General features: G+C 41.9%; 1 protein-coding gene across 2 annotated transcripts in view; it reads right to left on the bottom strand.

The window, feature by feature from the left end:
- Ubn2 (ubinuclein 2) overlaps positions 1 to 27,625 on the bottom strand; it is a 73,163-nt gene extending 45,538 nt beyond the window's left edge. The window contains exons 1-5 of one of the 2 annotated variants that reach the window (XM_042677045.1): positions 26,663 to 27,625; positions 18,760 to 18,852; positions 5,525 to 5,626; positions 3,215 to 3,352; positions 1,822 to 1,925 (exon numbers count right to left, since the gene is read on the bottom strand). In XM_042677045.1, the coding sequence (XP_042532979.1) occupies positions 1,822 to 1,925; positions 3,215 to 3,352; positions 5,525 to 5,626; positions 18,760 to 18,852; positions 26,663 to 27,115 (890 nt within the window). In that variant the 5' untranslated portion in view covers positions 27,116 to 27,625. The remainder of the gene's footprint in view (positions 1 to 1,821; positions 1,926 to 3,214; positions 3,353 to 5,524; positions 5,627 to 18,759; positions 18,853 to 26,662) is intronic. The other variant, XM_042677046.1, reaches the window with a different exon arrangement.
- Between the last annotated feature and the right edge of the window lie 210 nt (positions 27,626 to 27,835).

Genomic DNA, 27,835 nt, shown 5'->3' with positions numbered 1-27,835 from the left:
GACCATGTCTTTTACAGCTTTATGTTATCATCTCCTAGATGCTGCTACTCTAATTGATACTACCATCTATCTGAACATCATTCAGAAAAGCTGTTATTCTCAATAACCTTCTCTCCATCTAAACTAGGGGGAAAGTTCTCCATTTACTATCATTCTCAACTCTAAGTATTGTAGCTTAAATGTTTCTACATATACTACAGAGCCTACAGGATTATTACCTTGAACACAGCTCATATTTGAGTATTGTTATATATTCTAAACTTAAAACAGTGCACCTGGGAAATTTTTAATGCTGAATGTGCTAGGATTACAGGTATGTGCCATCATTCCTGGCTTTCTCAAGAATTTCTTACTGACTTCTGGTCATAATTACAAGTATAATCCCATGTTTAGGAAGGGAAATATTCTATCTAAATCAACCTTTTGGGTACTTCCTGGTTAAGGAGGGAAGGAAAGCTAGCCTCTCCGAAGAGTTTTTCCATTGGTTCTATGAAAAAGGCAAAGTAGAGGCAAGTAGCAATTCCCCACAGCATCTTACAAATATCTTATTCTTTTGACTCAAGGCTTTTGACAATTTTGATTTGATTTTTAGCATCACTATGCTTCCTAAGTCACAAACATCAAAAATAACTCTCGGGACTCACATGCTAAGCAGTGTTCTTTCACTAAGCACACCCCCAGCCAAGGATATTTATTATATTAAAGCAACCACAAATGTTTTTCACAAACACTACTGCTAATTCTCAATCTGAGCATCTAAAATTATTTTTAGGGCTAGAAGATTAAATTCTTTGTTGGATGTTTATACCATCTTTTTCAAATGGTTTTTTGTTTGTTTGTTTGTTTTTGGGTCCGGTCGTGGGGCCTGAACTCTGGGCCTGGGCACTGTCCCTCAGCTCTTCAGCTGGAGGCTAGCGCTCTACCACTTGAGTCACAGCGCCACTTCCGGCTTTTTTTTTCTTTTTGCTTATGTGCTGCTGAGGAATCGATCCCAGGGCCTCATGCATGCAAGGCAAGCGCTCTACCACTGAGCCACCTTCCCAGCCCCTTTTTTTAAATTTTTATTTTTTGCCAGTCCTAGGGCTTGAACTCTGGGCCTAGGTGCTGTCCCTGAACTTATTTTTGCTCCAGGATAGTGCTCTACCACTTGAGCTACAGTGCCACTCCAGCTTTTTTTGAGTAGTTTACTGGAGATAAGAGTCTCATGGACTTTCCTGCCCAGGCTGGCTTTCAACTTCCTCAGATCTCAGGCTCCTGAGTAGCTACGACTACAGACATGAGCCACCAGTGCCCGGTTTCAAATGGTTCTTGTTGGAAAAATTATAATGAGCAAAAATTTTAATGAACTAATCTGTAAATTGAATCTAAAAATATTGCAGTATCCAAAATGACAAAGCCTTCTGCTTATTAATAAATAGCAACTTATCGCTAAAATATAAGTTAAAAGATTATTTATACTAGTCAGTATATTAAATTAGACCCAGCCAAGGGGGCTGGGAAGTTGGCTCAGTGGTAGAGTGCTTGCCTTGCATGCCTAAGGCCCTGGGTTCGATTCCTCAGCACCACATAAACAAAAAAGAAAAAAGCCGGAAGTGGTGCTGTGGCTCAAGTGGTAGAGCACTAGCCTTGAGCTGAAAAGCTGAGGGACAGTGCCCAGGCCCAGAGTTCAGGCCCCACGACCGGACCCAAAAACAAAACAAACAAAAATAAATAAATAAATAAATTAGACCCAGCCAAGCTAAATTAATTAATGATAAATTACATTTCTACAAGGGGAAATAGTCATAATGTGACCCGAGTGCCCATATTAGGTTAACATACCCCATTTGTTTGGGTACTTTTTTCCTTGGCTTCTTCTCCTTTTCTCCTTCCTCTTTCCGCTTCCGCTTCTTTGTCTCAATATCATCCTCTTTTATTTTGGGAACCTGAATATTGATAAAAGAATACATATTTCATCTCAGTACCAATGCTTTTCTCTTTAACACTAGCAAGCTGAAATCCAGAGAAGTGATTTTTTTTTTTCAAGTCTAAATGTCCAGGAGACACTTGAGAAAGGTGCAGGTGCTCAGGGGCCAGGAGCACTCTCACCTTATGGTTTTGATTCAGTTCTCTGGGTTCTTTTCTGACTGATTGGGCAACTTAAATCAAAACAAAGCAGATCAAAAACAAAACAAACATAAATGATTCACAAATGTGGCAGGCCTGTTCTGTGAATCAAAACAAGTACTGAGAACTCTTACAACAATATGATCAACAGCATTCATAGAAAAATAAAAATGAGATATACAGACAAATTAACTGGTTACTACTCAACTGGTTAACTATTTACAGAAATTAGAATTTGCACATTTAACAAGGACTGTGGTAATTCTGGTACAATTAAGTCTTTGGATCTCATGTCAGAAAATACAGACACCATTAATTTCCCCCAAGCAGTGTATTAATTCTAAAAATTATGTTCCAGATTAAATAGCACAAAAGGTATTTAGTATTAAAACTCATCTTCATACCAAATCTTTTTTTGTTTGTTTTTTCTAAAAGCCAGGGACAATTCTTTTTTTGAGGGGTAGCAGAGAACAATTTTCAATACATATATTACACCATCTTACTTATCTAGAAACTTAAACATATCCAAGAAATAATAAATTATCAAACCTTATCTGTAGAGAAAAATAATAAAAGAAAATATATTTTTCTTTTTTTTTTTCTTTTTTGGCCAGTCCTGGGGCTTGAACTCAGGGCCTGGGCACTTTCCCTGAGTTTCTCTGGCTCAAAGCTAGTGCTCTACCACTTGAGCCACAGAGCCACTTCTGGCTTTTTCTGTTTATGTGGTACTAAGGCATCAAACCCAAGGCTTCATGCATGCTAGGCCAGCACTCTACCACTAAGCCACATTCCTAGCCCCAAAAGAAAATATATTTTAAGTATGATATAAACAGTAATTTTTCCATGTCTACATGTTTAATTTAAGCATAAAATTAAGATTCATTAACTAAGGTTAGTGTTTTACTCTTCCTTTCATTCACAGGTATGGCACAAATGACATTCAAAAAGTACATGCTGGGGTGGAGGTAGTAGTAATGGTAGAGCTCTTGCTACCATGCATGAGGTCCAGGACTCCATCCCAAACACTGCAAAAACCCAACAAAACAACAAAAAGTACAACCTACTAATTCACTGTTATCCTTATTACTATAATGTTGAATAAACTCACCTTGGGTGGCTTGTGCTTTTGGTTGTCTGTAGTATCTTCTTCTTCAGTATCTGAAGCTTGGCGAAACTGCAGAGTGCCAGTATTGATATAAAAGCCTCCATATTTTGTTGTTAGAGAAGCAGGAACTAATTCATCATACTAGATTTAAAAGAAGAGTCAGATACATTCTACGTCTATAATTCTATAAATATGTCAGAGAAGTTCACTCATCATAGAAACATTGAATATAAACCACAAAGCTACAAATCAGACAACAAATCCTACTCCTCAGTACACACCAAAGAGAAGCACTAGTCAAAATAGGCAACATATTGAAAACAACTTAAATGTACATCAGAACACCAATCAATTTTTATAAATGTGATGTATCTATTCAACGGAATACTATTTGGCCTTATAAAACTATCACTTACAATAATATGTATACAGCTGTAACTTACTAAATAGAAGAAACCACACAAGCAAAGACAAATACCATGATTTTCACCTGTGTGTGAAATCTTAAAAAACTGAACTCATAAGACAGGCACCAGTGGTTCATGCCTATAATCCTAACTACTCAGGAAGCTGAGCTCTGAGGAATGCAGTTCAAAGCCAAGCCCAGGCAGGAAAATCCATGACACTCTTATCTCCAATTAACCACCAAAACGCTGGAAGTGGAGGCGTGCTTGGCACAAATACGCAAACATACACACATACATACAAATTTTTTTAAATCTACACATAGTATTACTTTATACTTGTGTATATTTCTCAACATGTTTATATTTACACCTTAAAACAAGGTGACTTTAAAAGATTCATTTCTGGGGCTGGGAAGGTGGCTCAGTGGTAGAGCGCTTGCCTTGCATACATGAAGCCCTGGGTTCGATTCCTCAGCACCACATAAGCAGAAGAAAAAAAAGGCCAGAAGTGGTGCTGTGGCTCATGTGGTAGAGCACTCGCCTTGAGCTGAAGAGCTGAGGAACAGTGCCCAGGCCCAGAGTTCAGGCCCCATGACCGGACCCAAAAAAAAAAAAAAGATTCATTTCTGATCACTTCATAAATTAAAAGCCAATGTGGGACTCTAATCTAGGACTTCTCTATTGAGCATTTTCTGCCCATATCTGCTGAGTGACAAGCTTTTTGGTAAAGGAAGATCTCTACCTCCAAGGCATTAAGAAACATTAATTTAATAAGCTGTTATTTGGCATTTGGCTAGAACCTTTCTCTTTTAAAAGGTTTTTATTTTCATTTGAAGTAGGAGTGGTAATGAAATTCAGGTTAACTACATATATCTGAAAATGAACAATTACTAAAGAATCTCAAGAGATTTTTATAGGCTGTGAAAAGGAGCACAGCCTATCATAAATCATGATCTAGTATAGTGTTAGCACACCACAACCTACAGGGTGAATGCAGCCTACCAACTTATTTTATCCAGCCTGGAAGGAATAGACTGTACATGATTTAAATTGTTAGGAAAGTACTAGAAGATGGTAAGTATACTGTGGCACATGTAAACAACATAAATTTAAATGTCAGGGCCCATAAATGAGGTTTCACTCTAACTGATTCACATGCATTGTCTGTGACTGCTCTCCAGTTACGATGACAGTAACTAACTGTAAGACATCACATGGCTTTCAGTCTCAAATATTTACTGGGTAGCCCTGCCAAAACCTGATCTAGTTTACTTCAACCCATCATAAACCAATCCAACATCACAAAATTTTAAATCTACATGCAGTATTCTCTAATTAAAAACAAACTTTAGGGCTGGGAATGTGACTTAGTGGTAGAGTGTTTGCCTTGCATGCACAAATCTCTGGGTTCCATTCCTTAGTATCACATACATAGGAAAAAGCAAGAAGTGGCGCTGTGACTTAAGTGTTAGAATGTAAGCCTTGAGCAAAAGCAGCTCAGGGACAGTGCCCAGGGCCAAGATCAAAGCCCCAGGACTGGCAAAAAAAAAAAAAAATGGCACTCATAAAAACATTCATTGACTGTCAGGCGCCGGTGGCTCATGCCTGTAATCCTAGCTACTTGGGAGGCTTGAGATCTGAGGACAGAGGTTCAAAGCCAGCCTGGGCAAGAAAGACCATGGCACTCCTATCTCCAATAAACCACTAGAAAACTGGAAGTGGTGCTGTGGCTCAAGTGGTAGAGTGCTCGCCTTGAGCTGAAGAGCTGAGGGACAGCGCCCAGGCCCAGAGTTCAAGCCCCAGGACCGACCAAAAAAAAAAAAAAATTCATTGAACTACTTAAGTTACTTTGCCTTTGCTTCTACTAGCCAAAATAATTTGCTGCCATATTAAAGACATTACTCACAGCTTCTGAGTTATCAATAAATGGATCTGTCTCATCATAGCCAAAGCCTATATCAATTAAATCTTGTAGCCGATCCTTCCGGTGTTTACGGGGTTTTCCACCCTGCAAAGAACAGACATATTAGATTGATGGAGTGAGCATGGTATTTTATAAAACCTATTAGAGGAATTCAAATGACTTTTTCACAAAGGGGACAAAGCAATTTTACATGGGAAAACCCTAGCCCAGTCCACATTACGGGACTATCTACAAAATATGTGACCAGTGTTCTTCAAATAGTCATGATTATCAAAAACCAGGAGAGCTGGGCCCTGATAGCTCATGCCTATTAGCCTAGCTACTCAGGAGGCTGAGAACTGAGGATCACAGTTCAAAACCAGGCCAAAGTCTGTGAAACTCTTATCTCCAACTAAACAACAGAAAAGTGGAAATGGAGAAAACTCAAAATAGTAGAGCGGCAGCCTTGAATCAAGCCCTGAGTTCAAGCCCTACAACTGAGAAAGAAAAAAACAAAACTGAAAAACCTAAGAATTAAAAAAGAACATAAGAGGAAACAACCATATCCAGTGAAACATGGAGTTTAGTTAATAGTAATATAGCAATGGTGGTCCCCCAGTTGTAACAAATGCACTTTATGAATGTGCCATTCTAACAACTGGGAGGGGTAAGGGCTGTATAAGGATTTCTGTGTTTTCATTGCAACTTTTATGTAAATCTAAATTTTTTCTTTTTTTTTTTTTTGGGTCCGGTGTTGGGGCCTGAACTCTGGGCCTGGGCGCTGTCCCTCAGCTCTTCAGCTCAAGGCTAGCGCTCTACCACTTGAGCCACAGTGCCACTTCCGGCTTTTTTCTTTTTGCTTATGTGTTGCTGGGGAATCGAACCCAGGGCCTCATGCATGCAAGGCAAGCACTCTACCACTGAGCCACCTTCCCAGCCCTAAATTTTTTCTTTTCTTTTATGGTAGAATGCTTTGAATTTAGGGCTTTGCTCTTGCTCCAGCCCTTGTTTCTTTTGAGAAAGGATCTCTCTTCTTTCTCTTTTTTTTGGCCTGGGCCAGCTTGGGCCAGCCTGGGCCTTGATCCTCCTATTTATGCTTCCCACAGTAGCTATCTAGCTGTTGGTTGAGACAGGGTCTCATCAACTTTTTGTCAGGGCAAGCCTCACATGGGAATCCTTACAATATCCCCCTCCCAAGTACCTAGAATTACAGGTATGAATCACTAAAGACCAACTTAAAATTATTTTTTGAAGGCTGGGAAGGTGGCTCAGTGGTAGAGCGCTTGCCCTGCATGCCTGAGGCCCTGGGTTCGATTCCTCAGCACCATATAAGCAAAAAGAAAAAAAATATTTTTTGAACATTGTATAATTATAGAGGTAGAAAATGAAAAATAATGCATAAAAACTGCTCAGGACTGGGAATGTGGCTCAGAGGTAGAATGCTTGTCGAGCATGCATGAAGCCCTGGGTTCAATTCCTTAGTACCACATAAACAGAAAATGCCAGAAGTGGGGCTGTGGCTCAAGTGCTGGAGTTCTAGCCTTGAGCAAAAGCTCAGGGACAGTGCCCAGGCCTTGAATTCAAGCCCCAGGACTGGCAAAAAACAAACCAAACAAAAAACCACTGAAATCAGAGTGAAGTCTGCTTCCTCATCAGTTGAGCACTCCCAGGTTTAGAAAGGTACATTTATGTAAGACAAAAAACTGGGAGAAGTTGGGGGATAAACAGAAGGGTCTTCTCTACTATTTTACAACTTCTTCTAAGTCTATAGTTCTCTTTCTCTCTCTCTCTCTTTTTTTTGTACCAGTCCCTAGGGTTGAACTCCAGAGCCTGGCTACCATACTTGAGCTTTTGTACTCAAGGTTACCACCCTATCACTTAAGCCACAGCTCCCCTTCCAGCCTTTTGGAGGCAGCTAGAGATCAGTCTCACAGACTGTCCTACCAAAGCTGGCTTTGAATCATGATCTTCAGGTTTCAGACTTCTGAGTAGCTAGGATTAAAGGCATGAACCACTGGCACCTAGCTGTATCTGTTCAATGTTAATACCCATATTAAAATGTGGTGAAATAATATTTATAAATGTAAGGAGTAAGAAAACTAGTTTATCAATTGTCAGTTAGAATTTTGCTGATTCTCAGAAGAATACTGGTATTTAAAAAGCATTTAAAAGTTGTGGGCTGGGGCTGGGAAGGTGGCTCAGTGGTAGAGCACTTGCCTTGCATGCATGAGGCCCTGGGTTCAATTCCTCAGCACCACATAAGCAAAAAAAGAAAAAAAGCCGGAAGTGGCACTGTGGCTCAAGTTGGTAGAGCTCTAGCCTTGAGCTGAAGAGCTGAAGGACAGCACCCAGGCCCAGAGTTCAGACCCTACAACTGGACCCAAAAAAAAAAAAAAAAAGTTGTGGGCTCGGAAGGTGGCTCAGTGGTAGAGTGCTTGCCTCACATGCATGAGGCCCTGAGTTCAATTCCTCAGTACCACATAAGCAGAAAAAGCTGGAAGTGGAGCTGTGGCTCTAGTGGTAACGCGCTAGCCTTGAGCTGAAGAGCTGAGGGACAGTGCCAAGGCCAAAAAAAAAGTTGTTCAAACCAAGAAGTATTGTTAGACTACATTTAAATAGCAAGATGTTGTTTTTTCATCTGTCATACGGGCAGGATGACCATGTTTTTCATTATGAAAACTGAAAAACACTGCAGTATACCTCTATGGATAAATACAAAGAATCTCAGAGAATACGTAAAATAACCATGGTTATTACTAGTGGGAGAATATAACTGGGAACAATAGTGAAGACTTTGACTTAAAAGGAAACATCTGAATCTGTTTTTAGTAAAACAACTGTGCCCAACGCTGGGGACATAGTTGAAGGATACTGCATTTGCCTAGTATAAATCCTAGATTTGCTACCCAGCACCAAAAAAAAAAAAAAAATTAAGTACAAAGAGGAACTGCAAGTGTGGTTCAAGTGGGTACAGAAGGAGCTGTGAGAAAGAGTGTGTAAGGTTTTGAGTTCAAGCCCCAGTACCAGCAAAACAAAACAAAGCCAGAAAAAGTACAAAAGTACACATCTATAAACATGTATGCATTTTTTCAAATCTCAAAAGGATACATACTGTAATGTTAAACTATTTTCAGTGGTTATGCCTAGCAATGGGCTTATTAATGATTAGGTATTTTTTTTCTGGTACAGAAAAATTTTTTTTTCTGGTACAGGCTTGCTTCAAAACTCACCACCGCTGGGCGCTGTAATCCTAGCTACTCTGGAGGCTGAGATCTGAGGATCGCGGTTCAAAGCCAGCCTGGGCAGGAAAGGACGTGAGACTCCTATCTCCAATAAACCACCAGAAAACCGGAAGTGGCGCTGTAGCTCAAGTGGTAGAGCACTAGCCTTGAGCTGAAGAGCTGAGGGACAGCACCCAGGCCCAGAGTTCAAGCCCCACGACCGACAAAAAAAAAAAAAAAAAACCTCACCACCCTCATGTCTCATCCTCCAGAGTACTGAGATTAAAAGATCTGTGCTACCATTCTTCGCCATTTTATTTTTTTTAATTTTAGTTATACTGAGCCTCACCTATATTGTGCAAGTGTTCCACCACTTGAACTATGCATTTATCCCTTATTATTTTCATTTTGTTTTGTTTTTTTCTTTGAGACAAGATCTCATTACCTTTTTGCCTAGACTGGCCTCAAATTCTAGATTTTCCTACGTTTGCGGTCCAACTAGCTGGGATTAAAGATATGTATCACTTATACACATACACACACACACACAAGATGTATCACTTCATTGGCCAGCTGATTTTTATTTACTAGTATTTATTATTCCTTATACTACAAATTCCTTTTTTTTCTTTTTTTTTTGTCGGTCGTGGGACTTGAACTCTGGGCCTGGGCGTTGTCCCTCAGCTCTTCAGCTCAAGGCTAGCGCTCTACCACTTGAGCTACAGCACCACTTCCGGTTTTCTGGTGGTTTATTGGAGATAGGAGTCTCATGGTATTTCCTGCCAGGGCTGGCTTTGAACCTTGATCCTCAGATCTCAGCCTGCTGAGTAGCTAGGATTACGGGCGTGAGCCACCAGCGCCCAGCCAAATTCTTTATTATAATATGCAAATGCCTACTTACACAGAGCTCCCTGGAATGAGATACTCACAACAGTGGCTGTCTCATAGGGGGACACTGGTTAGCCAGGAATTAGGAATAGGAGATGGCTTACTTCTCATCCTATTACCTTTGGTAATTTTTGAATTTTTATTCTACACATTGAGTTCAAGGCCAGCAGCAGTCTTGTATAACCCAGTAAGACCTTGTCCCAAAAACCTACGGGCTGGAAATATAGCTCAGTAGTAGAGCGCTTTTTTCATCATGTGCACCTGGGCTTAATCTCAACTGGTAAAAATAAATGGCAATAAAAAATATTTTCTGCTCAGTGCTGGTAGCATCTGTAATTCTAGTTACTCAGGAGGTTGAGATCTGAGGATTACAATTCAAAGCCAGCCCAGGCAGGAAAGTCTGTGAGATTTTTTTTCTTTTTCTTTTTTTTCCAGTTATGGGGCTTGAACTCTGGGCCTGGGCACTGTCCCTCAGCAATTCAGCTCAAGGCTAGTACTTTACCATTTGAGCCACAGCACCACTTCCAGTTTTCTGGTAGTTTATTGTAGATTAGAGTCTCACAGACATTCCTATCTGTCTTTTATGTCTACTACATTTGTTCACCCTCTGTACCTCCACTCCTATGCTCCCCTTTAAACAAGCAAACAAGATAAAAAGGGAAAATAAATAAAAACAACAAAGAAAAAAAACTCATTTCCATTTCTTGGAGTTCAATTCGATAAATATTATTTTATATGATCAGTGCATACTATCCTTTTTTTTTTTTTTTGGGGGGGGGGTCCAGTTGTGGGGCCTGAAATTTGGGCCTGGGCGCTGTCCCTCAGCTCTTCAGTTCAAGACTAGTGCTCTACCATTTGAGCCACAGCACCACTTCCGGCTTTTTTTTTTCTTTTTGCTTATGTGGTGCTGAAGAATCGAACCCAGGGCTTCAGGCATGCAAAGAAAGTGCTCTACCACTGAGCCACCTTCCCAGCCCCCTATCCTTTTTTTTTTTTTGTCAGTTGTGGGGCTTGAACTCTGGGCCTGGGCCCTGTCCCTCAGCTCTTCAGCTCAAGGTGAGCACTCTACCACTTAAGCTACAGCACCATGTCCGGTTTTCTGAATGGTTTATTGGAGATAGGAGTCTCATGGACTTTCCTGCCCAGGCTAGCTTTGAACCTCAATCCTCACATCTCAGCCTCCTGAGTAGCTAGGATTACAGGCGTGAGCCACAGGCGCCCCGCTTGCATACTATCCTTTGACATCCTCCAAATTCCATTTCCCTCCGTATGGTACAGGTCAATACTGTGCAAGTACACATAGGGAATACAAACTTTTCACAGCTGCCAAAAGGGAGCATACATATTGATTTACCAGAATTAAATTTTTACCTAAAGGAAATCAAGTCAAATGGGCAAAGGGTTATGTATAGTAGTGACTTCTCTAAGAGACAAGACTCATTTGGGGGAAATTTTTCTTTTTTTTTTTTTTGGTCCTGTCCTGGGGCCTGAACTCTGGGCCCGGGCGCTGTCCCTCAGCTCTTCAGCTCAAGGCTAGCACTCTACCACTTGAGCCACGGCGCCACTTCCGGCTTTTTTATTTTTTGCTTATGTGGTGCTGAGGAATCGAACCCAGGGCTTTAGGCATGCAAGGCAAGCGCTCTACCACTGAGCCACCTTCCCAGCCCGGAAATTTTTTTTTATCATCTTTAGCTCAGAATCCTTCTTATAGTAAGGTCAAAGTCCTAACTGATAAATTTTATAGACCTTTGCAGCAACTGACAGGACGCTATTTATTATATAATGTAAAATTCAAATATTACTTATAAATCAAAATCAAAATTCTAAATTTTTTTTACACCTAAGATGAAAAACTCTCCTTTCAATCTATTCCCCTGGGTATTAGTTTAATGACTCAGAGCACATTGCTTACTAAGTCATAAGTACCTGCTTAACCTGATAATCAGTATCTCCTGCCAGTGCAGAATGATGACTGTAATACTTAAAACTGGAAAATATATAAAGTATATAAGATATTCTTATTACAGAACTTCCTTGTCATTACCTAGAGCAAATAAACAGAAAAGGAAATGAGATAACAGACAAAAGAAGTATAACACTAATTACTAAGAAAGATCCAGTCTTTTTTCTTCTTTCATTATTCTTTTTTGCCAGTCCTGGGGCCTGAGTGCTATCCCTGAGCCTCTTTGTGCTCGAGGCTAACACTCTACCACTTGAGCCACAGCTCCACTTGCAGTAGTTTGTTGGAGGTAAGAATCTCATGGACTGGGCTGGGAAGGTGGCTCAGTGGTAGAGTGCTTGCCTTGCATGCATGAGGCCTTGGGTTCGATTCCTCAGCACCACATAAGCAAAAAGAAAAAAGCCAGAAGTGGCGCTGTGGCTCAAGTGGTAGAGCGCTAGCCTTGAGCTGAAGAGCTGAGGGACAGCGCCCAGGCCCAGAGTTCAGGCCCCACGAATGGACCCAAAAAAAAAAAAAAGAATCTCATGGACTTTCCTGCTTTCCTCAGATCTCCGCCTCCTGAGTCTTTTTTTTTTTTGGGTCTGGTCGTGGGGCCTGAACTCTGGGCCTGGGCGCTGTCCCTCAGCTCTTCAGCTCAAGGCTAGCACGCTACCACTTGAGTCATAGCACCACTTCCGACTTTTTGTTTTCCTGCTTATGTGGTGCTGAGGAATTGAACCCAGAGCCTCAGGCATGCAAGGCAAGCGCTCTACCACTGAGCCACCTTCTCAGCCCCCATCCAGTCTTATATTAAGCAAATATCCCTTAATTTCAAACTTTCTCTACTGGTCCTAGGTTTGCCATGAAACTTATGTCTATATCTACACAGATTTCTTCAACCTACCAATAGAAAAAGGGAAGTTTTAAGGAGAAAAGATAGCCAAGAGCTAGCTAGACAGCACAGAAAATGTATGAGGTTTCTCTAATCTCCCTTTACAGTGATTTCTCCCAAATACTCTAACACTGTTGATTCTTAGAGCTCTATACAGATTTAAAGAGGTTTAAGAAAATGTATTTAGCCCAAAGAGGTCTTGGAGTTGAAAGAGCATGAATGGAACTGGTACTTTTTTTTTTGTCAGTAGTGGGGCTTGAACTCTGGGCTTGGGCATTGTCCCTCAGCTCTTCAGCTCAAGGCGAGCGTTCTATCACTTGAGCCAAAGTGCCACTTCTGGCTTTTTCTGCTTACTGAGGAATTGAACCCAGGCCTCATGTATGCAAGGCAAGCACTCTACCACTGAGCCACTTTCCCAGCCCCATGGAACTGGTACTTCTAATTTTAAAAAAAGAAAGAAAAGGGAAGGAAGAAGGAAGGAAGGAAAGAAGGAAGGAAGGAAGGAAGGAAGGAAGGAAGGAAGGAGGGAGGGAGGGAGGGAGGGAGGGAGGGAGGGAGGGAGGGAGGGAGGGAGGGAACAAACTCACTAGTTGAGCCTAAAACTCTTCAATTTAAGAACCTCCCTCCCATCCAGTATACACAAAGAGTTTATCTTCTTACTATACAGTCACTCTTCATTATCCAGGATTGGTTTTGGGAACCCTCCCCACCCTACACATACACACGCAGATATCAAAACCCACAGGTGTTCAAGTACCTTACTCACATTCTCTCATGAACTTGAAATTCTCTTGATAATACCTAATATGATGTGAATGATATGTAATTAGCTGTTATAAATCTGTACTGCTCAGGGACTAATAACAAGAAAAAAACCTTCACATATATACTAAAGATACAATTATTTGGGGGAATAGTGTTATCTGCCACTGGATGAGTCCACAAATATAGGACCTGTAGATATAGCTGGCTGTATACTATAGCTGGTCTATAGAACCCTAATTATACTGGTATTTGTGCTTTGCAAGTGTAAGTTTCTTTTCTGGTGGTATTAACAAGTTCCCCCAAACTCCTATACCTAAATCCCAACAAGCTGATTCTTAGGGACTATACATAAGGCCATAACATAGGAAACAAAGATTGGAAAGCTTTCAGAGGAGCTGAGATAATCCACCAATAACTGATATAACTTCAAAATCCCCCCATTCCCATTTATAGTACATAAATGCTTTTATAATAACTATATATTATTACTGCCATACTTGAGAAAACTTTTTTTGTGTACTTATCCTTGTGTACTTGTGTACTTGAACTCAGGACCTGGGTATGCCCGTAAGTTTGTCACTCAAGGCCCAAATCTACCACTTTCACAGCTCCACCTCTGGCTTTCTAGTGATTATCCCGGCTAGCTTCAAACTGTGATCCTGAGATCTCAACCTCCTAAGTAGCTAGGATTATAGTTACAGGTCACCTGGGCTAAGCAATTTGGAGTTCATAGACTAACAGAAATATCAAAACTTGGACTTAGTTATTTAATAAAATTTACATACAATTTAGTATATTGCAGTTACAAATACTGTTGTTTCCGCCACAAAAAAAAAATTAACAATTGGTGCCAAATAGGAACTGTTCACATTATCTGAAAATAAGAGCAACATAATAGGAAATAAGACATAGACATAATGGGACAGAAAGCCTGACACCAGTGGCTCACACCTATAATCCTAGGAGGCTGAAATCTGAGGATCATGATTCAAAGTCAGCCTAGGCAGAAAAGTCCTCCTGAGACTCTTATCTCCAATTAACCTCCAGAAAAAACGGAAGTAGCACAGTGGCTCAAAGTAGTAGAGTGCTAGCCTTGAGGGAAAAAGCTCAGGAATAGCACTCAGGTCCTGAGTTCAAGCGCCAAACCAATCAAGAAAAAAAGGGACAGAATAAGAAGGAAACTCCATGAAGTCAATGTATGTGCCTCTTTACAACTTCATACTTCTTATAGTTTCTGATTTCACTGATTCACAACTAGCAAAACATCTAAGAGAGATTTTTGAGTTTTTTGTTCTATTTTGGTCACTAGTGGGGCTTTACTGAGGGCCTTGGCACTGACTCTGAGCTCTTTTTTGCTCAAAGCTAGCACTCTACCACTTCATGCCACTTCTAGTTTTCTGGTGGTTTACTGGAGATAAGAGTCTCACTGAGGGGCTGAGAAGGTGGCTCAGTGGTAGAGCACTTGCCTTGCATGCATGAGGCCCTGGGTTCGATTCCTCAGCACCACATAAGCAAAAAGAAAAAAGCCGGAAGTGGTGCTGTGGCTCAAGTGGTAGAGAGCTAGCCTTGAGCTGAAGAGCTGAGGGACAGCACCCAGGCCCAGAATTCAGGCCCCACAACCGGACCCAAAAAAACAAAAAAGAAAAAGAGTCTCACTGATTTTTCTGCCTGGACTGGCTTTGAACCTTAATCCTCAGATCTCAGCCTCCTAAGTAGCTAGGATTACAGGTATGAGCCACCAGCTTGTTCTGGTTTTGGGGGGATTTTTGTGTTTTGTTTTTTGAGACAAAGTCTTGCTATACTGTCCAGAAGGGTCTCAGGATCCTGTAGGACCAAGATTTCCTCCCTTCAGTGTCTACAGTAGCTGAGGCTTCTGGCTAAGAGATCTTTTGTGATGGTCTGGAGCCAGATGAATTACTTTCTCTCACTTTCCAGATTTTCTTAAAAGGTTCCAAATAATGCTATAAAATTTGTAATATTCATAGATAAAATACTTCATGATGTAGGACATTTTAAATCTCTAATCAGAATATAAGTGATAGGCAAAGTAAAAATCTGAAAAAGAAATATAGCCTTACCAGGCACTGGTGGGTCACACCTGTATATCCTAACTATTCAGGAGGCTGAGATCTGAGGATCTCAATTCAAAGCCAGCCAGGGCAGGAAAGTCCATGAGACTCTTATCTCCAATAAACCACCAGAAAACCAGAAGAGGCACTGTGGTTCAAAGTAGTAGTGCACTGGCCTTGAGCTGAAGAAATCAGGGACAGTGCCCAGGCCCAAAGTTCAGCTCCCACAACCAACAACAAAAAATCTGAATCCTAACAACAGTAGTATTTTTATCCCTGCAAAATCACAACGCCTAAAATGTCCAAGTTGGTGAGAATTCAATTTTATACACCAAACAACTTTCAGAATACAGGTTTTACTAAACCAATTACAACCCCAGAGGTCTTTAATTAAGATTTAATGTTGTCTTGGAAGTAGTACAACTTATACTGAGTCATGTTACCTATAGGAGGATCACATGCTAGGAATTTTCCCATTTTTTGCCAAGGGCAATTGTAAACCTTGGTTTAATAATTCATAGAGAAAAAGTACTCCAATAGAGTGCTAGAGGCAGCAGAAACTAATAATTTAGTGATAATAAAATTTAAAAAGCATAAATCCTTTGACCTAAATCTTCCAGGAATTTGTCCTTCAAATAAGCGTGAAAATGAATGAAGTAAAATGACAGTTTACAAAGTACTAAAAAACTTTTTTTCCCATGCCAGTAATAGGTTTTTAAACTCCATGCTTCCAGCTCTTGCTTAGCTTTTTTAACTCAAGACTAGCGCTCTACCACTTGAGCCATTTCTTCCAGCATTTTACTGGTTAACTGAAAGTAAGAGTCTTTTAGATTTGTCTACCAAGTCTGGTTTGGAACCAAGATCCTCAAGTCTCAGCCTCCTGAGCAGCTACATTTAGGCATAAGTCACTGGCATCTGGCCTAGTGGAACTATTTCTTTTTTTTTTTTTTTTGGGTCCGGTCGTGGGGCCTGAACTCTGGGCCTGGGTGCTGTCCCTCAGCTCTTCAGCTCAAGGCTAGGGCTCTACCACTTGAGCCACAGAGCCACTTCCGGCTTTTAGTGGAACTATTTCTAAGAGCAGTTTTTAAATTCCATCCTTCCTTTTTTTGAGAGAGGGTCTGACCCACATAGCTCAGGTTAGCTTCAAACCTCCTGCCTCAGTTTCTGCAGTCCTAGGATACAGGTATCCACCACCGTGTCTAAGAGCAAAAAAAAAAATTTAAATAATCTAAACCATTTGGGAACTGGTTATAATAAGCTGCAATATTTTTGAATAATTAAAAGACCATGCAGCTTTTAGCAAATAAGATACCAGAAGAAACACCTTTTTGTTCTAGGAGTAGGAAAAAAGCTGTAAGACACACTAAATACAAAAAAAGAAAAAGAAAAAGAAAGAAAGAAAAAGTATGTATGTATAACAAGGGGATGAAGAAAAAAAATATATATATATATAATATATAATCTCTAGAATTCACCCAAAATGCTACTTGCTTAGGAAGTAGGACTAGGTAGGTGGGTAGCATAATAAAAGAAAAAAAATTGTCACTATACTCTTTGCATTTTGAACCACATATTAGTGGCTTGTCAAAATATTAAACTAATTTATGATGTAATTAAAAACCAGAGCTGGGCATAGTGGCTCAATCTGTAATCCTAGTTACTTAGGAGACAGATAAAGAATCATATCCCAAGGCTATCCCAGTCCAAAACAACATACAACTTAAGACCGAGTCCATCTCCACCAGTGACAGGCACCCGTTATCCCAGAGAAGCAGAAGCACAGATGAGAAGATCACAGTCATAAAGTGAGCCCTATCTCAAAAAAACAAAAGCTGGGTGTCAGTGGCTCATGACAGTAGTCCTAGCTACTCGGGAGGCAAGATCTGAGGATCACAGTTTGAAGCCAGTCAGAGGAAGGAAAGTCAATGACACTCTTATCTTCAATAAACTACTTAGAAAAAGCCATCAGTGATGCTGTGGCTCAAGTGGTAGAGCACTGGTCTTCAACATAAATGTTCAGGGTATGTCCAAGCCTTGAGTTCAAGAACTGGTGTGTGTGTGTGCATGCGTGTCCACGTGCACGCACACACGAACACATAAAGAGCCAAGGGCCACGCCAACTTCAAATCCCAGTACTGGGGTGGAGTGGGGGGGAAGCAGACAGTTCTTAAGGACTTATACATTGTGATACATTATAATCTCAGAAGATTACATTGTAATTAAGCACTACAAATTAGAGTAAGACCTTGTGCTATTTTTTTATTCATCAATTTATCCATATAATTAGTCAGATCAAAAAGCCAGAAGTGTGTTTGAAAATTCTTAAACTTCTCAGTTGTTCACAATAAGACAACTGTGGTCTAAAAAGTAAAATAACCTCACCTAAAGGATACAGTTTGAAGGTGGTAAAGTATGTATAGAATCTGATGCAAATTTCAATCTAAGCTCATATATTTCTCTCATCACCAAATGGTTTTTTAACTACAAGGAGCCAGCAAGTGTCAACCCTGGTCTAGCTGCATTTTGAGGATAATATGAATAGAAAGGTTTGTGTGAGCTGATATCCTATCTTTGTGAGACATTTTTCAGTAATCATGGGGGAGCCAGAAGGAGTAGTTTCTCAACCCTGTAAGTTTCAGCAAAATGTCAAGAGTAGTTAAAGCCATAAGATAAACCTGGGGGGTGGGGGAGAAAAAATGTTAAACAACTTAAAAAAAGCTAATATATGATGACATATAGAACATACACTTTCAAAAAAGTTCCATGATGTTTCTGGTACATATAGTATATTTAACATATAATACAAACATACATTGATATATAGTACATTTCCGTACATTTATAGTACATACATACATTTACTCTCTTGAGCTCTTAGGCAGGATGGTTTGAGAACTACAGCAAGGGAATTAAGATAGTGTTCTCTATGGCAGTCGACGAGCCTAGGAACAGAGCTAGACCTGCTATACTATGTGATCATAGATCAATTATTCAACCTTAGGCTCAAAGCCTCAGTTTCCTCATTTATAAAATGTGGTCCCTACTACTTACCTGGTAGTTTTTGAAGAGGTATATATTCAGCAAACTGCCTAGACTCTAGAAGAACTATAATAACTGGTCCACATTACTATAACTATCACAAACCTATCAGACTCTCTGACAGTGAGAAGGCATAGGCGTTCCCAATTAGTCACAGAAAGAAAATAGGCCAGGGGCTGGGAAGGTGGCTCAGTGGTAGAGCGCTTGCCTTGCATGCCTGAGGCCCTGGGTTCAATTCCTCAGCACCACATAAGCAAAAAAAGAAAAAAAGCCGGAAGTGGCGCTGTGGCTCAAGGGGTAGAGCGTTAGCTTTGAGCTGAAGAGCTGAGGCCTAGAGTTCAGGCCCCATGACCGGACCCAAAAAAAAAAAAAAAATAGGCCAATAGGATAAAACTACATAGGTGCATACTGTTCATTATACTCACATATTTCATTTCAAATTTCTTAGCCAACATTTCCACTTCTTTCCTCTCTTGTTGCTCATCATTAAATGGGTCTTCTGTCTGAACAAACTTCTTCTGATTCAAAGTAAATGGGAGAAGAAATAGAAGTGTAAGTATTAGTTCAATTAATTGTGCCACTCTTTCAGTATAATATATAACTGTATTCAATAGCATATTAAATATATTCAAGAACATATTATTAATGTGTAATTACTTCAAATTATTTTTATTTAGTGTTTAACATGTTTTTAGTCAATGAGTCAGCTTTTTCCTAATAATAACAAAAAAATCAGAAGCATTAAAAGTAGAGAAAATATTTGCAGGTTTACTAGACTTTTATCATTCTGTAACTTTTGGTGGCCAAGAGCTCAACAATCCAAATGGATACCATCTGCAAAATGGTATCATCCTCTCCTCCAATGTAGCAAGGTACCCTCCCAAAAACATTAGGTAAAAACGAAAACTTGTATGCCTCTAGCTAATGTCGACTAAGATTATCAATGAAAAGATCTCCAAATTATTGAGATGTCCAAATTATTAAAAGATCTCCAAATTATTAGAGAACCAACAGTTGATCATCTGCCCATGAATTACTACTACTCATGTCTCTGCAGCTGCACTGGCCTTCTGCTGAGACTCAAAACTGGCAACTTCTCTTATCAATTTCCTCCTGCCAATGGATGTCCATCAGGGGAAGACCATTTTTTTTAAACAAAGCTAGGACGGTGAAAACAGCTGCAAAAAGATTACATTATCATGGTTTTCTTCTAGTAGGAAAGAGTCAAAGTTAAAAATATAATATGTAGTTTGACACACAAGGCATACATACACACACAAGCTAGTATCCTAAATTTACCATCTATTGTCAAAACAAATAGGCAAACCACAAACAGGCAGCTCACTATTTTAGCAGTCAAATTTACATGAGGTTTTTAATGTATAAAAAAGTAAAAATAAGCCAGGCACCAAAGGCTCACACCTACAATCCTAGCTACTCTGAAGGCTGAGATCTGAGAATGACAGTTTGAAGCCAGTCCAGGCAGGAAAGTCCATAATACTCTTATCTCTAATTAACCAACAAAAAGGCAGAAGTGGACTCCTGGCTCACATTGTAAACATCAGACTTGTGCACAAAAACTCAGGGCTACAACACCAAGGGCCTTTGTTCAAGCCCCAAAAACAGCATAACAAAAAACAAAACAGAAGAAATACAAAAGAATTCATTATACATATTCATACATAGACATAGTCAAAATAATGTCATGATAGAACATTCCAATTTTAGAATCAATTTTTAAATTATAGTAAGTAAAAGTTATAGAATTCTTTATCCCAATTGGAATTATGAGTCATAAATGTATCCAAAAGGAAAAAACTAGGAAGACATTGGTAAGGAAATATGTAATGATAGGCATGTTTTAAGGGAGAGCCTTTGTTTTAGGCTACAATTTAGGACAGGGAGCAAACACTATATTTTACTCTTACTATTATGGTTATAAATGGTTCCCTCATGTCACCATGAAGTATGAATACTAGGTCTTCATCAATCCTAATCATTGTTCATGTGCAGATAAAAACATAGAGATCTGTATTTTTATATTATTATTATTATTATCAGCAGCAGCAGCAGCAGCAGCATTATCATCCATTGTAGGGCTTAAACTCAGGGCCTAGGCACTGTCCCTGAGCTCTTCTGCTAAAGGCTAGTGTTCTACCACTTTGAGATTCAGTCCACTTCCAGGTTAAGTCTCCCAGATTTTCCTGCCCAGGGCTGGCTCTAAACCACAATCCTCAGAGCTCAGCCTCTAGAGTAGCTAGGATTACAGAGCCACCCATACCCAACTAGGGATCTGTGTTTCTAATATGAAGCACCTTTATATGTCATCCTAAAGCATTTTATTATACTTTATTAAAGCATCAAAAGTACATCTCTTATTGGGCACCAGTGGGCTCATGCCTGTAACCCTTGCTAATCAGGAGGCCGAGATCTAAAGATTGCAGTTGGAAGCCAGCCTGGGCAGGAAAATCTTATCTCCATTTAACCAGAAAAAAAGCTAGTAGAGGTGTGGCTCAGGTGGTAGAACACTAGCCTTGCATTAAAAAACATCATGGGGGATGGGAAGATGGCTCAGTGGTAGAGCGCTTGCCTTGCATGCATGAGGCCCTGGGTTCGATTCCTCAGCACAACATAAGCAAAAAGAAAAAAAGCTGGAAGTGGCGCTGTGGCTCAAGTGGTAGAGTGCTAGCCTTGAGCTGAAGAGCTGAGGGACAGCGCCCAGACCCAGAGTTCATGCCCCAAGACCAGACCAAAAAAATAATAAATAAATAAATAACATCAGGGACAATGCCCAGGTCCTGAGTTCAAGTCCCAGAACCAGCCGGTAGGAAAAAAGTACATGTCTACTTTACATTTAATGGTTTATAAAATTAGGAAAACAAACTGTCCTCCCTTAATCAAAACTATTTAAGCAGCTGGGGGCTGGTGGCTCACGCCTGTAATTCTAGCTACTCAGGAGGCTGAGATCCGAGGATTATGGTTCAAAGCTAGCCTGGGCAGGAAAATCCATGAGACTCTTATCTCCAATAAAGCACTAGGAAACCAGAAATGGCACTGTGGTTCAAGCAGTAGAACGCTCGCCTTAAGTTGAAGAGCTAAGCACCCAGGCCCAGAGTTCGGGCCCCAACCAACCGAAAAAAATAAAATAAAAATAAAGCTCATATAATTTTGTTTTTGTTTTACCACTGAGCCACCTTCCCAGCCCCAGCTTTATGTTTTTTAATCTGATAAAGTAACTTAAAAATAAACAGCTACTCCATGCAAAACTTAATGCAGTAACTTTGTCATTTGATCCTAAGTCATTAACACAATTCCTACATTTTTTTCGGGGGGGAGTCCGGTCATGGGGCCTGAACTCTGAGCCTAGGCGCTGTCCCTCAGCTCTTCAGCTCAGGGCTAGTGCTCTACCACTTGAGCCACAGCACCACTTCTGGCTTTTTTCTTTTTGCTTATGTGGTGCTGAGGAATCGAACCCAGGGCCTCATGCATGCAAGGCAAGCACTCTACCACTGAGCCACCTTCCCAGCCTTCTACATATTTTATAATCTTATCCTATATTCAGTATGACAGGCAATGGAATACCACAGAATTCTGTAATAGTATAGTTATATTAGCACTACTAACACTTTTCTCTTTACAGTAAACATTCAATTATGTTCTTAAGTAGGTGTTATGTTTAACTCATTTTCTGGCTAAGAGTTAAATTTTTTTCTTGTGTATCAATTACCATCAGAACTTATTTCTAAAATGTACTATCACCCTTTAGCCAACACGATGAACAAATTAATGTTTCAGAAGATGATGTTGACACCTCAGTCATCATCAGAACCACCTTAAATCATGGCTCTGTACTGCACAGCGATAAGGTGGTTAAGGATTTACCTACCTACAACTTTAACAACCTGAAAGTGTATATGTGTGAGTGTGTGTGTGTGTGTGTGTGTGTGTGTGTGTGTGTGTGTGTGTGTCCGTCGGTCGGTCGGTCCTGGGATCTGAACTCAGGGCTTGAATGCTGTCCCTAAGCTTTTGTATCTAGTGCTCTACCAGTAAAGCCACAGCTTCACTTACAGTTTTTTGTTGGTTAATAGGAGATAAGACTCTCATGGATTTTCCTGCCCAGGCTGGCTTCAAACTACCTTCCTCATATCTCAGCCTCAGCTAAAATAACAGGCATGAGCCTCCAGTGCCTCACTGGAAGGTAGTCTTGTTCTTCGTATTTAACCAAGAGGTGCTTATTTGTGTTTTTCTTCATTAAAACAGCATAGAAAACAATCTGATTTAGTTTCAGTTAGTTAAGGTTTTCACTCTTCACTTAGCATGTCAGGAGAGGGCCAACTAACTGTATCCAGATGTTGATAGTAGTGATCACAATGCTAATAGTATCCATTTGTAACACTTTTTGACATCCCCACATTCATCAACCTTGAAATCTAAAGTTACAAGTTCATTCAGTGAGTGATGGCTATTTCAAAAATGTAAGGGTTTTTTGCCTCCTAATTTTACAAAATCTCTTTTCTTTTTCTTATTCAGCTTTCTACATGGTACACTGTCCAATTCAATTATGTTAAAAATTAATTACTTTTGAAAGTATTACAACATCTCTACAAATAAATGGGCTCTTCTCAGTGAGAGAAGAAAGGAAAAACCAAATTTGGGAAGCAACACTTTTCAGGCCTTTTTTTTTTTTGGGGGTCCGGTCGTGGGGCCTGAACTCTGGGCCTGGGCGCTGTCCCTCAGCTCTTCAGCTCAAGGCTAGCGCTCTACCACTTGAGCCACATCGCCACTTCCGGCTTTTTGCTTATGTGGTGCTGAGGAATCGAACCCAGGGCCTCGAGTATGCAAGGCAAGCACTCTACCACTGAGCCACCTTCCCAGCCCCTCAGGCCTTTTCTAATACCCATATTTTGCTTTCCAATTATCGTTCTTCTAGGACTTCCTTTCATGAAATTATAATTACACAAGTATTTCCTATACTTTCTTATGTAATAAGCACATTAACTAGGTAGGAATAATTATAGGAAAGTCTGGCAAATCTTTGCTACAGAAATATTGTATAAACAATGGAACACATTTTTTGGTAGAATATGACAAAGACATATGGCTCACTAGGCAATAAAAAAATGGGACCAACAAACCCCTAAACTGAATACTATGTATGGAATAAACAAAAGCTAAATAGAATTGATCATGTTTCTCTTAGAACATGAAAGTACAATCACACTCCAAATAATAATGCTCTGCTCGATGACAGACCACATATACAAGAGTATATGTATAGACCATTACCAGCCAATTAATTCTAACAGGTACATACTACAGTGCACAATGGTGAAATTGCCTGATAATGCATTTCTCACAATTATCCTGTTCCTAAGTACAAAATGAGTGCAATTGTTTCTGTATTATCAAATAACAAAGCTAGAACATCAAAATACATTTTCTCTTAAATGTTTTCTTTTTTTTTTTTTTTTTTTTGGGGGGGGGGGGGGAAGGGTTGGTCATGGGGCTTCAACTCTGGGCCTGGGCACTGTCCTTGAGCTCTTCAGCTCAAGGCAAGCACTCTCTATCACTTGAGCCACAGTGCCACTTGTGATTTTCTGGTGGTCAATCGGAGATAAGAGTCTCACAGACTTTCCTGCCTGGGTTGGCTTTGAACTGTGATCCTCAGATCTCAGCCTCCTGAGTAGCTACAATTACAGGCATGAGTTACCAATGCCCAGCAACTTTTTATTTTTATGATGAAAGCATGGGCATTAATTTATCATGACATGAACATACCATATAAAGAAAGTCGTAACAGAGGTCTATACTTCTACTATAACTGACTTCATTTTGGCAGGATCTTCTAAATTTAAACTGTATAAAGTAATTACAAGGCTTGTACTGATACCACCATGAAAACGAGTACTAATAAAATTAAGTGTAGCCAGGCACCAGTACCGGTAGCTCAAACCTGTATCCTAGCTACTCCGAAGGCTGAGATCTGAGGATCGTGGTTCAAAGCCAGCCTGGGCAGGAAAGACCATAAGACTCTTATCTCCAATAAAGCACTCAGAAAACCGAAGTGGCACTGTGGCTCAAGTGGTAGAGCACTAGCCTTGAGCTGAAGAGCTGAGGAACAGCACCCAACCCAGGCCAAGAGTTCAAACCCCATGACTGGAAAAACAAAACAATAATAATAATAAATAAAAAATAAAATTAAATATAACCACTCTGTGTGCTAACTTCATTGGTAAAACAGGAATAATGGTTCTTCCTTCATGAGCTCTGGAGGATTAAACTTAGATGAATTGTGTTCATTGCTTAGCACTGTGTCCAACATATAGTAAAACCTCCATAAACACATGCTGGTATTACGCCTTTTTTTTTCAGGTCCTGTGGCTTGAACTTAGGACCTAGTTGTTGTCCCTGAGTTTCTTTTGCCAGTTGAGCCACAGCTCCATTTTCAGTTTTTTTGGTAGTATAATGGAGATAAGAGTCTCACAGACTTTCCTTCCCAGGCTGGCTTCAAATTGCAATTCTCATAGCTCAGCCACTTGAGTAGCTAGGATTACAGGCATGAGTCACTACACCCAGTGTATTATGCATTTTTACCTAAAGATGTTTGGGCCTGTAACTTACAAAAACTACAAACCTACTTTTAGAATAATTAGCAGGTCGAATACAATTTCTTTGGAGAAAGACAAAACAAAACAAAACAAAAAACAACCTGCTCCAATTCAGTATTTTCCATCTTCTTTTGGTGAAAAAAAAAATGACATCACTTTTTTTTTTTTTTGGTGGGTCGTGTGGCCTGAACTCTGGCTTGGGCACTGTCCCTGAGCTCTTCAACTCAAGGCTAGGGCTCTATCACTTGAGCCATAGCGGCACCTCCGTCTTTTTCTGCTTATGTGGTGCTGAGGAATCGAACCTGGGGCCTCATGCATGCAAGGCAAGCGCTCTACCACTGAGCCACCTTCCCAGCCCCCATCACTTTCTTTTAAGAAAAAAAAAAAAAAAAAGATGATTCAGAGTCTATATAGATAGGGCCAAATGTGACATGGAAATGGCCAAAACACACTACATCCTTAACAGTTCAGCTTAGTTGAAACATTTAGGATTTGAGAAAGTATTTCTAATTAATGCTCAAAAGAGGAGCTGGTTACAGAACAAACAATATCTAATAACATTGTTTAATGTGAGACTTTTTGCCTAAGGAGTCATTCATTTCAAGTACAAAGATACCCGAGGATGAGAAGAACACAAATGACTTGTGGAGTCCATTAGACCTGTGCTAAAGCACTGCTTAATAGAGGGCATAATCACTAGACAGCAGAAGAACAATGTCTATTTTTACTGTTACCCTATCTCCATTTCTAACTCACCTCTAAAGATCACCAGCCCACAATAATAAAAATTACAATTAGCAACACACGGCTGTTTTAACCCCCATTGTTCACCAGTCTCATCCATGTATACCTGTGTATTTTCAGAAAACCAGTTTAAAAAATTTCAAAACCAAGACTTTTTCATCGTTCTCCAAAAATTACAATGAGCAAGTACAATATCCTCCAATTCAGTCGTCTAATGACACACGATCAAATAGAAATATGTTGGTCGAGCGCCCCGTAACACCGGAGAGACACCTTTCGGTTCAGTGACAATATGACCAAACGCCACCAAAAGAGAGAGAGAGAGAGAAAAAGGCTAAATATTTACCACTACCGACAGGAAAGTACTCAGATAACTAACCCACTTTTCCATTCCTAACGTCAAATTCTCAATCTGGAGAGAGGTTTAGCTGCGCTTAAACCCCTTTCAATCAAGGGGGGGGGGAATCCACCGGCACACGAGCCTCGGGCAGCAGCCAGGGTGCCCGGCACCACCAACAGGGAGGAGGAGGATGAAACCGAGGTTACACCATCTCTCGGCTTCAGACTGGGGGGCGTGTCCCCCAAGGTTTTCGCTTGCTTTCTACCAGAACCACAGCCGGGAGCGCCGCAAGGAGAACCCAGAGACACACGGCACAGGCGGGGACCCCCCAAGATTTGGGGGAAGGGGTGGGGAGGAAAAGAGCAAACTGTGAGGTGCTCCATAGGTGCAGAGGAAAACACGCTCGGTGCGGCGTCGGGGTGGGGGCGAGAGCCCGGGCCATCCCGGGAAGCCCAGCGGGCAGCGCTCCGCGCCCCCCCCCCCCGCTCACCCCTCGGCCCCAGCCCCCGGCACCCCACCCTCGGGGAGACCGGGACGCGCCCCGGGAGCATCCGAAGGTGCAAATCAGGTGGGGGAGACGGCGGGTCCCGAGGCTCCCGGGGTCTGGACGGGGCGGGAGGGAGGAATCCTCTGTACCCGTTGTTCTCCGCACAGCAGCAGCTCCGGGTAACTGAACTCCACGCAGCTCTCGTCCGTGGGGTCCTTGAGCTCCAGCTCCAGCCGCACCGTCTCCCTGGGCGGCCGCGGCGGCCGCTCGGCCCGGGAGGCCGGCTCCCGCGGCGGAGGCGGCTGCAAGGGCAGCGGCGGCGGCGGCGGCGGCGGCGGCTCCGGCCGCGGCGGCTCCCGCTGCAGCGACATGGGCGGCTCGGCGCGGCTGACCTCGCGCTGGGGGAGCGGCTTCTCCCGCGGCGGGGGCTGCGCGTCCGGGCGGGGGGCCGGCTCCGCCCGGGCCGGCTCGCGGAACGGCTGCGGCTCGGGCCGGGGGGGCTCGCGGGGCGGCTCGGGCTCGCGCTCGGCCCCCGGGAACTCGGGCTCGCGCCGCCGCACCGGTGACAGGCTAATGAACGCTACCCTGCGCGGCTCCGCCATCCCCACTGTTCTGGCCCTCCGCTCGCGCTCCGGCCGGCGCTCGCTTCCTCGCCGTGCTGCGCGCGACCCGTCCGCCCTTCCGCTTGCTCTCCGTCGCTCTTCTTCCCTCCTCCACCCTCAGCCGTCTCCGCCGGCGCCACCGTGAGTGCGGACCGTGTCCCCTTCCCCGCTACTATGTTCTGGTGGGCTCCACCGCCATCGCTAGGGTCGCCGCAGCCGCCATGTTGGAACCCCCACATAAATAGAAGCAGGCCGCTGAGCGGGCGCATGCGCACACCGGAGACGCTCGCGTCCACAGTCGTGGCTGTTGCTCAGTTTTCCTCTTTTCCTCTCTACAGCCCGGAGTCCAGGCCGGCCGGCGGAAGTGACGTCACGCCACGGCCTGTTACTGTGGAGACGGAGACGCCGTCTGCGCTTTTTTTTTTTTTTCCCTGCGAGGGAGGGGTCTGGGGTTTCCCGTGTGGCTTCCTATTGGCACCCGGAAGCCGGGGCGCGCCACCGGCTCTCCCGGGCGAGCTGGGAGATGTGCCTGGGACCAACCTATGCATGGCTCCCGGTCCCGCCCTGCGTTTGCCCTCCGCTCCCTAGAACTTCGCAGGGACTTGACTGTTCCAGGCGGACGCCCGGAAAGGGAAGAGGATCCTGTGGATCCGCGGTCGTACCTGGCTGGCTGCAGCCAAGCTGGCCCCCAGGCCTCCCTCGGCCTCGCCGGCCTCCTCC

The sequence above is a fragment of the Dipodomys spectabilis genome, unplaced genomic scaffold (genome assembly GCF_019054845.1).
Source record: "Dipodomys spectabilis isolate Male_0828 unplaced genomic scaffold, ASM1905484v1 ptg000034l, whole genome shotgun sequence".
Classification (NCBI taxonomy): Eukaryota; Metazoa; Chordata; class Mammalia; order Rodentia; family Heteromyidae; genus Dipodomys; species Dipodomys spectabilis.
Note: the sequence above shows the minus strand (reverse complement) of the source record. Positions and strands in the feature narration are given on the sequence as shown.